Source organism: Cebus imitator, unplaced genomic scaffold (genome assembly GCF_001604975.1).
Source record: "Cebus imitator isolate Cc_AM_T3 unplaced genomic scaffold, Cebus_imitator-1.0 Scaffold214, whole genome shotgun sequence".
Lineage (NCBI taxonomy): Eukaryota > Metazoa > Chordata > Mammalia > Primates > Cebidae > Cebus > Cebus imitator.
In genome coordinates this window covers 1,300,681-1,312,651 of record NW_016107529.1, presented here as the reverse complement: position 1 = coordinate 1,312,651, position 11,971 = coordinate 1,300,681, and the positions used below count along the sequence as shown (strand labels likewise).

The following is an 11,971-nucleotide window of genomic DNA, read 5'->3' as shown; positions in this document are numbered from 1 at the left end:
ACCTCAGCCTCCTGAGTAGCTGGGATTACAGGCACGCGCCACCATGCCCAGCTAATTTTTTGTATTTTTAGTAGAGACGGGGTTTCACCATGTTGACCAGGATGGTCTCTATCTCTTGACCTCGTGATCCACCCGCCTCGGCCTCCCAAAGTGCTGGGATTACAGGCGTGAGCCACTGCACCTGGCCCGATGAAATGATTTTTGACAAGGGCACTAATCCCATTCAATGGAGAAAGAATAGTTTTTTTTTAACAAATGATACTGGGAAAACTGGATAGCCACATGCAAAAGAATTAATTGGATCCTTACTTAATAGAATATGCAAAAATAAACTCAAAATATATTAGAGACCTAATTGTAAGATCTAAAACAATACAACTGTTAAAAGAAAACATAGGGCAGAAGTTTTATTACATTGGATTTGGCAATGGTTTCTTGGTTATGACACTAATGGTACAGGTAACAAAAGAAAAAATAGAGAAATTAGACTTAGTGAAAATTAAAAACTTAGGTGCATCAAAAAACACTAGCAGTGGAGTTAAAAAGGCAACCCACAGAGTGGGAGAAAATATTTGCAGTTTATACATCCAATATGGGATCAATGTCTATAAAATATAGAGAACTCCTAAAACTAAATAATATAATAGCCCAGTTAAAAAATGGACAAAGACCCAGAGCTGCAAGACTGCTACTGCTATAGTTGTTCTGGACTGGGAACCCAGCCCAGCATCCTTTGCAGTTTCTGGGTGTGTAAACTACCACTTTTCTCCCTCTTCTCTACCTGGAGTCACCTGAGCTGCTCCTGCTTGGGCCTAGAGTCCCTCCTCAACAAACTTTATATTTTTCAGATGCCTAAGCACCTGGAATCCCTTCTCCCCAGAGCCACCCCAGCTGCTGCCACCATGGGTCTTTGACACAGGGACACAGCACATCTACTGCATGTGTGCCTGAAAACAGCTCTGTGACCACTCATCACAGTTTTCAAACCCATCACTACATGTACCTGAGGCCTACCCCTGCAGCTAGGCTACTGCATGCTGCCAGCCCTGGCTCCCACAGTTTTATGTGCATAAGCAGCTGATCCTGCCCCTTGGCTCCTGCCCCTACCACTGTGCTTGCAATCACAGATGGCCCTGCAGCTGCCCACATACACACAGAGGGTCTTAAAGTTCTTGCAATTGAGCATAAGCAAGCTTCCAGTCTCCACCATCCCACATGTGCTTTTACAGTCTTCCCCATCTCCTGTTTCTGTCTCCAGCACTTACCCCAGTGCTTGAGCCTACATTTGGATCTGCTGCCAGAGGCATGTCTGCAGCCAGCCTCTACACCAGAGGATGTGCATTCCACTGGCTCTGGCCTTTATTGTTTCTAGCCGTGGCCCTTTGTTGCTGGACACAGAGGCACAGCAGAGGACTCCAGTAGCCCTTGCAGCCTCTGCAGACCTCCCACAGCTCTTGCCATCAAGGATCACACAGGTGTCAATGTCACAGACTCTAACTGAACTCACAAGATCTCAAGCCACCACACACACCACACTGGGCACCTTGTGCCCTTAGACCCAGTGCCACAGCATGCCCCAGGATGCCTCTGTTTCTCCCTATCCTCTCTCCACACTCACAGGTGAAGGTCTTTCCTTACTGATGGCAGCCCATAAAGTTTGGAAGAGGTGACTTTTTCATCAAATGCACAGACACCTTTGCAAGAATACAAGGGTCATAAAGAATTTGGGAAATATGATACCACCAAAGGAACACAATAAACTCTAGTAACTGACCCCAAAGAATTAGAGATACAGGAATTGCCTAACAAATAGTTTAAATTTATGCTGAGCCTGGGCAAATAGTGAGACCCTGTGTCTACAAAAAATATAAAAATTAGCTGGATATAGTGGCACACACTAAACTTCCACCTCCCAGGTTCAGTGATTCTCCTGCCTCAGCCTTCCAAGTCGCTAGGATTACCGGCATCTGCCATGCCCCACTGATTTTTGTATTTTTAGTAGAAATGGGGTTTCACTATGTTGGCCAGGCTGGTCTCAAACTCCTGACCTTAAGTGATCTGCCCACCTTGGCCTCCCAAAGTGCTGGGGTTACAGGTGTGAGCCATCGCACCAAGCTGACATATTTAGTTTTTAACATAGTGCCTTGACATAATAGGTAGTTGCTGAATGTTGCTGAAAGGAACATCTCCAATTATAAGCTTGCTTTAATGCTAGTTAGGAGTTTTAAATTTTTGCCTTAAACAGTTTAGTTATCATCTCCTCCAGGAAGTTTTTCCCTAATTCCTGTCCCCCATGATTTAGTTGCTCTCTTCTGAATTTACATGTCATAGCACTAATCACTCTGTTATAATATATGATGCTCCTTGAGAGAGGATAGGCTGTATTTTTCACACAGGCCCAAACAGTGTGGCGCTTGCCAGGGATTTGTAGATGTTTGTCAAATGTTAAAGGAAATAAATGAATGCACTAAACAGCCCAAAATAGAATCACTAATTTTTTTAGCTGTTTGTTTTTTTGTTTGTGTTTGTTTTGAGACAAAATTTCGCTCTTGTTGCCCAGGCTGGAGTGCAGTGGTGCAATCTTGGCTTACTGCAACCTCCACCTTCAAGTTCAAGCTCTTCTCCTGCCTCGGCCTCCCGAATAACTGGGATTACAGGCATGCGTCACCACACCTGGCTTATTTTGTATTTTTAGTCGAAACTGGGTTTGTCTCAAACTCCCAACTTCAGGTGATCTACCCGCCTTGGCCTCCCAAAGTTCTGGGATTATAGGCGTGAGCCACCGCGCCAGGCAGCTGTTTTTAAAATTATGAATAAATACGTTTTCTGAATTTAAAGAATTTTGGGGCAGCCATGACAGATACCAAGAGATTATCTATTCTCATCAGCAAACACTAATGAAAAAAAGATTGTTTATCTTATTTTTTAGAAAAAGCTTTTTCTAACCTGTTAGATGTCTGATAAGAAAATATGAGGAGACTAGGAGTTCCTTATACATAATTAAATAGCTCATTCTTGCAGATATTTCAATAATTCATATTTGAAATATACTTTTTTTCAACAAAATTGGCTTTTTAGATACTTCCCTTTGAAGATGTTGTAGTTATAGGATTTTGTTTTTAGGGATTTTAAGAGGTTTTGGGTCTATACTTTTTGAAGGGAAAATGAATAATGGAGACACATGGAGAATATTAAAATCACTATCTTAGTACGGTAAGGTCCTGTTGTTATGGAAGGAGCTAATTTATTGAACTGGATTTGGAGGATAGATGTGGGACAGCAAGGTAAAAGGGATAAGAATAGAAAGAAGTACATATAGAACAGTTGCTTGTTTCTCCCATGTCTCCCACCCATTGTTCTTAACCTGATTCTTCTCAAAGGAAGGGGTGAGGACTAGGCAAGATTAAGCGAAGGCTGAAATGATAGATTACCTGATACAGGATGTGAGATTTGTCGTACTGGTCCTTTGTTTCTTTTCACTTGCCTGTGAACCTGGCTAAGCACTGTAAAGGAACATGTAGTATACCTTGTAAATGTTGAGCTTTACCTGTTTAAAACTAAGCCTCAAATTTAAAGGGGACTTCATGCTCCAGATATTTGACTACCCGAAACACAGAGGGAACTCAAGCACTGTTGTCCTAGTAAATGTGGTGTTCTGTGAGGAGGCTCCTTCACTGCTCTAAAGTGAGAAGGGATTGTGAGTTTTTAAGCTGTTGCTAGCTTAAACCAGGAGGACATCTTAGATCTACTAACAAAATTAAGGGAAGAGAACCAGTGTTTCTGTGACAAATAGTGTTAGAATTAAGATAGCAGGTAAATGATTAAGGGAATGATCATTTATTGAGCCAACAAATGTATCTTCATTATCTTGTCTATTCAAAGCATTAGAAAGATTGTCTTAAAGATGAGAGGGAAAATATTATGATTCTCTGCATTAATGCTTGAGTATGCCTGAGGAGGAAGTGCTGAGCACACTAAGAGAAATAATGAGAAATATCTTGACTTCCTCATTTGGAACTTTTAGAATCACTAGATGAGCAGTTTTAAAGTGCTTCACAGGGTCCTGAGATCCTTTGGAGATACTCCAGGTGTCAACAGATATAAGAAAGAAAAGGCCAACTCCAAGAGCATTAAGCTCCCCATTGACCTCTCCCCAAATCAACCAGAGTAGTCCTACTTTTATGTATTGTAATTTTTTGTAATATTTTGTTTGGGCCTAGGGGAGGGAGGTAACCCTGTGAAAAAAAGTTAGAAAACCACCAATGACAGATTTTTAAGATCCTTCCAGCTTTAAAATCTATGATTTGACAACTGTCTGACCTCTGACATTCCCTCTAGCTAAATTTTTATGAGTCTTTTTGTTTGTTTCTTTGTTTTTTTGAGGCAGGGTCTCACTCTGTCACTCAGGCTAGAGTGCAGTGGCACAAACAAGGCTCACTGCAGCCTTGACCTCCTGGGCTCAAGCAATTCTTCTACTTCAGCCTCCCAATTATCTAGGACCATAGGCCTACACCATCATGCCAGGCTTTTTGGGTTTTTTTCCCAGACGGAGTTTCTTGTCATTCAGGCTGGAGCGCAATGGCATGTTCTCAAATCATTGCAACCTTCGCCTCTCGGTTCAAGTGATTTTCCTGCCTCAGCCTCCCAAGTGGCTGGGATTACAGGCACCTGCCACCATGCCTGGCTAATTTTTTTTTTTTTTTTTTTTTTTTTGTGGGGGGTTTTGGCCTTTTTTTTTTGTTTTTTTTTTTGGTTTTTTATTTTTTTTTTTTTTTTTTTTTTTTTTTGAATTTTTTTTTTTTTTTTTTTTTTGTAGAGATGAGGTCTGGCCATGTTGCCCAGGCTAATTTTATGAGTCTTAAATTTTGTTTCTATTAATGCTTTTCTGGCAAAATATTTACCTATACGTTAGGTTTTTCTGCATGGACTGAAGGATCATTAGTTTCCCCATTTTATAATTTAAGTACATAGTGCCACATTTTAAAAGATAGAAATTTTATTTACTAAATAGTATTTACAGACTTTATTTATTGAACATAGTATGGACAAACATGTAGCCAGATACCTTGCTTGGACCCTCTTCTTACTTAAGGCATGAATATTCAGCAGTACTTACAACCCAGTCCAAAAGTTTTAAATCTCAGTATTTCAGAATCACATTCCAGCCTAGAGAATAACAGCCTAGTTCTTTGAAGCTGTTGTTTTTAATACCTTTTCAACTGATGTTGCTGAAAACAAACTAAATAGAGCATATTTATAATGCTCAGCAGGTAGTAATTCTCAATAAATTTTTACTGAATTAAAACATTCAATTCATATGTAAAACATTATTATTACATCTCATCTTCAGTTTACAAAGAGCTTTCATACATAATATATTTCATGTTATAATCCATAACAATATGAGGATAGTGTACCATATTTCACTAACAGAAACCTGAGAACCACTGCAGTGAGGGAGTAGAAAGTTTAAAAATGCCACCATTGCTTCTACCTGCCACATATAAATTAGTGTGAGCTTTTTGAGATACTCATAGCTTACTTTGTCTCTGACTTCTCCAGTTGTACACATTTTCTCATTTATTTCTCTTAATTGTGTACTATATGCTGGGGAAAAAACAGACAAAAAAATCCCTGTATTTAGTTTGTAAGCATTTTTCATTTTCCCTCAGTCTCCAACCTTTGGTCTGCAGGTATTACAGCAAGTTTAGAAAGTATGTAAGCCTTAAAAGGAAAAATTAGTAAGCTTTACTCTAGCAAATGACTTTATTTGATAAAAATTTTATAACACTTATGTCCTGTTATTATATAATTTATTCTTAGAATTTGATATGCCAAAATTAACATCAAACTAATCAGGACTTTTCTTAAATAGCAAAGCACCGATGTTCATATGGTTAGTGATAGCGATGGAGATGACTTTGAAGATGCTACAGAATTTGGGGTGGATGATGGAGAAGTATTTGGCATGGCGTCATCTGCCTTGAGAAAATCTCCAATGAGTAAGTATTCATAGCTCTTTGGGTCCAGCAATAGAATTCTTTCTTCTAGTACACAAACTTATGAAGAACATTAAACTTAAAAATCTCTTACTGACCTCCAGGTTTGGGAAGATAAGATAGCAGAGAGTAGGCATTCTTCATTAGAACCACAGCCTTTTGAATTTTGATTTTATTAAGCTGAAAAATTCCCAGTGCATTAGGAAAATTCATTTAAAAATGCAAGGGAGTGTAACTTTTGTTTTGTATGTATAATTAATTATGACTGTCTCTCTTTAAAGCTAGAGTTTGATTAACAAACCAGGTGTACTTTCTGTGACTGATAATGTTTTCCCACATCTTATTAGAGATGCCAGTTTTAAGATTAGTACTGTTACTTTTCCATTCAATGGTACCCATCTTTGAAAGGAAAACAGTAAACTAACTGTGTCAGCTCTTTGACTTCCACTTACAAAATGCATACTATAGAATAACAAGCAATGCTATGTGCAAAATGGCCACTAAAATAATAATGGCCTGTTTGCTTTGTGAAATTGGAGAACTCCTGTGGGCATAAATAGATGTGATGTTACATAAAATTGGCTATTCTCTCAATTAATGAGGCCTTTAAAATAATATCAGACCCATTTAATGTAATTTAGTCACAAGATATCTATTTAGAGAAAACACTGAAATCCTGAATGACAACTGGGCACATATTTTAAATGCTTAGCAGGATTGTGTCTGTTGGTTTTTCAAAATTTATGAGCTTGGAATATTTTAAGGTTCTTTTTGATTCTGATTTGATGAGATCTAATATATGTTGAGTTAAACTGTCCCCTCAGATACGTCACAGAAGCTAAAATTTAATTTTATTTACTCTTTATTGATTAAATATATTTCTTATCTGTGGGACTAGATGTTATGTGGTTTGTTTTCTGTGTCTATTTGTTTTGTTTTTTTTGTTTTTGTTTTTTCTTTTGTTTGTTTTTTAGTGCCAGAAAACGCAGAAAATGAAGGAGATGCCTTATTACAATTTACAGCAGAGTTTTCTTCAAGGTAGGGTTAGGACATTAACTATATAAAATTGATGCTCTTTTATACTACTGTGATTTTTTTCTTTGGCAATTTTAATTATAGATTGTTTAAAATTTCTCCTTAAAGTATTCAAAGGATATACTTGTTAATTTATGTAGTCCTGATAGTGAAACACATACTGTTCAATGTGAAATAACTAGTTAACCATTAATGCCAGTTCAGAGATAGATTCCATTTATTTCTCTATCTTTATAGACATTCAATAAACGGATCCTAATTTAATATTTTTATTCTATTCTCAAAGGACCAGGATATAGTATACTAATTTTTAGTATATCCTAGGACAGTCACATAGAAAATCCTTTAAAATAGTATTAAATTTAAAAATAAACATTTTAAATACAACTGAATTTTTTCTTTTGGAATTGTTTTACATTTCTTCCTTAAGTGTCAAATATAGCATGTTTTGTATGAATTTGAGAGTCTGCTGTGGTGTTCAAATATAAAGAGAATTAATGTTTAATCCTCAATTTGGTATAAATGATTTTTTAGTGATATTTTCTGTTGAAATGTAATATGGAAACTTTTAAAAGAAAGTTTTTTTCCCTCTGTATTGGAATTCTGGAATAAATGAACTAAAATGAGAAAATAAGGCTAATGTAACTAGAAAAATCAGTTGAAAGTGAGTAATAAAGAATTTCTCCTTATAAATGGCATGGTTTCATAGCGCTTATTAATTCATTTGCTAGGTGTACTTAAAATTCCAGTATTCTAGTATATCAGTACAGGCCAAAAAGAGTTCTGAAAGCCAATGAAGTTCATTTCTAAGCTTTTAAAGAAATGTTTTTATGTTTAGTATGCACTAAACATTAGCCCCAACATTTACTTAAAAGTCATTGATTAGACTTGTGAAACTTTGAAGTGAATTTGAAATGTATTTTAATTAATAGAGTTAATTTTTTCTATAGATATGGTGATTGCCATCCTGTATTTTTTATTGGCTCATTAGAAGCTGCTTTTCAAGAGGCCTTCTATGTGAAAGCCCGAGATGTAAGTACAGTTTGACCTTGTCTGATTAAAAAGTGCATCCTACAGGTTTACTATTAGGTCTGAGGCAATGATTAAATGTTTTCTGGCTTTTTTTGTTTTTCAAAAAGCATGGAACTCTTCATGAATATGAATTTGTGTGTGATCATTGTGCAAGGGCCATGCTAATCTTCTCTGTATAAGTCCAGTTTTAGTATATGTGCTGCTGAAACAAAATGAAAAGCGTTTTCTGTTTTCATTTTGAGATTGGAGACTTCATTTGTTTCTGGTTCATCTGCCAACCAAGTCTTCACCAGGATGCCTATTTCACAAGGGACATTAATGTGATTGGGGTACTGCTGGCTCTTGCAGAAGGCCTTGTGAAGCATTGAAACAGTGTTTTTCTTAATGGGAAAAAAGGTGGACATGCTTAGAAGGCACCAGGCTACATGTTTGTATTCTTTTCAGTTATGCAACTGACTAGTTCTTGGTAGATTTGTTCTTTAGTCTTTTCCCAAAATGATTATTCTTGTAGTGATATATATCTAACAATTGCAATATTTTTCCCCTAAAAGTCACTTTGGGCCAAAAAAAAAAAGATCTTAAACATAGAAATGAACTTTGTGATCTTGAAGTCTATAACAAGAAGTCCATAACAAAAACTTAGAAGATAAATGTTGAGCAAGAAGATTCTAATCACTATTTGTAGGTTGACACAGCAGTCAAGATGTCAGTAATCCGGCTCCTGCCTATCTATGTAGCTTCAGCTCTTCCCATTCCCTGCCTCACACTTAATACATCTGGCAATAGTGTACCATTTGTATTTCCCCAGAATCTTAACTTTTTACATGCGTCTCCACTGCTAGAAATGCCTTTCATCCTACTCTTTACCTGGATGACTCCTCCTCCTCTGAAACTTACCTTTTCTGGCTTCTTCCCTTCTCTCACATTGGTGGCACCTACCCCTTTAGCACTTCCTAGTGAAAAACCCTCTACTTATCTCTTATTGTTACACTTAACATAGTGTTTATAATTATCCATTCTACCTATGTCTTCCCAGGAGTTTTGATTTTCTTTTGGCAGGGACTACATTCTTTATGTCCCTGTATTTAGTAAAAACTCATTAAGTGTTTAATGAATGAAGGAATAAAGAAAGGGAAGAAGGAAGGAATAGTGTGTATATGGAGTAGAGGGGAAAGCTATTGGAATTAAAGATGGCAAGGAGTTTTTGAGAACAGACGGCAAGGAGTTTTTGAGAACACACTGCAAGGATGCCTCTGAGAGTTCTGTTTTCTAGATTATGTTACATTCTGATACAAAGAAAAATCATTTAAAAATAAATTTTAAAAATCAAATTCCACGATGATTAATAATCAAATTAGAGCTATAATTGGTAGGCTAATGAATTTAGAGTAAGAAACTATTCTTTACCCTACGAATATCAGAATAGCCCTTTTAAAAGCTGTTTTAAGCAATTATGTTTCAACTAGTAAATCTATATAAAATGGATGTTTTTAAAGAGATGCATGTTTATGATAATATATATTTATGGTGTTCATAAATATAGGTTTATGGAAAATACTGGGCTGGATGTGATGGCTCACGTCTGTAATCCCAGCACTTTGGGAAGCCACAGCGGGTGGATCACTTGAGCTCAGGAGTTCAGGACCAGCCTGGGCAACATGGTGAAACCCAGTCTTTACAAAACAATTACAAAAATTAGCCAGGCATGGTGGTGCATGCCTGTAACCCCAGCCTTCTTAATTATAACTTCTTTTATATTATTTTAACTTTTTGTTATAAAAAATATTTAAATTTTAATACAGAAAAAGTAGAAAGAATATTACAATAAATAGCCAAATCTCTATACCTACATTTAATAATTATGAAAATTTTGCCATATTTGCATCTTTCATATATAGGCATTTCAAAGTTTTAATGGAGCCTTAAGGCCTAAATGACTTAAAAGGATTAACTGCTACAGATGGACAAGAAAGCAACATTTGAAATTTAATTATTTATATTTTTATACTTATTTGGATTTGTGATTTTGATGAATAAATTTTTATGATAAATTTTTGTTTCAGTTTTTCTCTGATTGAAAATGGCAAATGTTGACTGGAACAGAGAACAAATTAAAAATTTATTCAAAATTCACAAAAACAAACAAATATAAAAAATAAATAATTAAAACTTTAAATAGTTTTTTAATAGTTTATAGCAGTTAAGCTTTTGAATTTTTGAAACTTAAACTGAACAGAAACATTTAGGGTATCCTGTATTTTCGTTGTTTATTGCTAAGACATTTCAAAATAAATTATAGATGTCATACTTTACCCCTAAAAACTTAAGCATACATTTTCCAAAAATAATGGTACTCTCCTACATAATCACAATATTATTTTCACATATAACAAAATGAATAATTCCCTAATATTATCTAATATTCAGTGCATATTCAGACTTCACTGGTCATCCCCAGAATTTCTTTTTAGCTGTTGTTTTGGAACCACAGTCCACCCAGGATCACAAGTTATGTTTGAGTATTAGATATCTTAAATACCTTTAAAGCAAGCACCATCTCTCCCCATTTTTTTCCCCTGGCATTTTCTTTGTGAAGAAATCAGACCAGATGACTTGTAGATTGTTCCAAATTCTGGATTTGTGTGATTGTTTCCTTGTGATATTATTTAACCCTCTATCTCTGAGTTCCTGAAAAATGGATATTAGGTCTAAAAGCTTTGTTAGATTCAGGTGAAATGCTTTGTAAAATAATGCTGAATATTTTATTTTAACAGGACTTTTAATGGTTATGGAGTCTTTCATTGTATGGCCATGTTATAGTTAAATAATCACTTATTAGACATATATATGTTTGAAAGAATATCTATAGTTTTAAAATAGTGTAGTTTTCAACTTATTCTTTGATAATAGTGCATTTGGGATATAACTTTCTCTGCCTTCCAGCAAGATTGCAAAACAGTTGGAGTAAACCAGAAAATGTCGTGGCCTTTTATAACTTAAACTGTAGCTCCCAAAATAGGTATAATGTAAAAAACACATTCCAAACCTTCTGTAAGATATGCTGTGTATACCTCAAGCATTTTAGCTTTAAATGCAGATAACTTGCACTTAAAAATACAGTATATCATAGACAAAAGAACTTTTACTAAGTGTCTTGTACAGTAAATTGGCATTTGGATTTATTCAGACTGATAATCCCCTGAGGAATATAAGCTCTTGTTTATTAACTCCTGGATATTTCTAATGAAACAATTGATTGTTTGCTTTTCTTAGTGTCTGGATGTTTTAGCAGATGAAAAATTATTGGTTCATGTAATTAAATATTTTACTTCATATTAGATTCATAACCAAAATCCACTGACCTCTCTGGACTGATAAAAATGTCCTTATCTTTATTCCTTTGTCCAGGGCTTTTTTCTTTTCTCATTCCTCTTTTCCAAGTTACAAGTCAACACTTTATGTACAGTTTATTACATTTCTATAAACTTAAGTAAAGTTTAACTTCATGACAGATAAGTAACTCAGAATTAAATCTAAATAGATACATTTATTATGGTCATCAAGCAGATTGTATAGATCTCCTTTTAATTGTGTAAGTACAGTAATTGTAATGTTACTTAAGAATTATATGATGCTCTGTGGTTTATAAAACATGTTCCTATACGTATCTCATTTGAACCCCACAACCAATCAGTGAAATAGGGATATAGAATGCTCATATTCCCATTTTAGAGATGCAAAAGCCTAAAAAAGCTATATAACTTGCCTACAGCACACAAATAGTAAGTAGTAGGGACCAAATAAGAGCTCACATGTTCCAACACAGGTAAATATTGGTTTACACTATCCCACCACACTTGAGTTTTCATTGCTAACTACTGTGCTGCAGGATTTAATGATCAAAT

The 11,971-nt window shown here is 35.5% G+C and overlaps 1 protein-coding gene and 1 non-coding gene across 3 annotated transcripts in view; one reads left to right on the top strand and one right to left on the bottom strand.

Annotated features, from left to right (window-relative positions):
* FAF1 (Fas associated factor 1) overlaps positions 1-11,971 on the top strand; it is a 527,993-nt gene that overhangs the window by 373,408 nt on the left and 142,614 nt on the right. For both annotated transcript variants that reach the window (XM_017548715.2, XM_017548716.2), the window contains exons 10-12: positions 5,876-6,002; positions 6,974-7,037; positions 7,985-8,066. In XM_017548715.2, coding sequence (XP_017404204.1) covers positions 5,876-6,002; positions 6,974-7,037; positions 7,985-8,066 — 273 coding nt within the window. The remainder of the gene's footprint in view (positions 1-5,875; positions 6,003-6,973; positions 7,038-7,984; positions 8,067-11,971) is intronic.
* LOC119474147 lies at positions 8,169-8,277 on the bottom strand. The gene has a single exon (XR_005203438.1). It is a non-coding gene; the product is annotated as a U6 spliceosomal RNA (small nuclear RNA).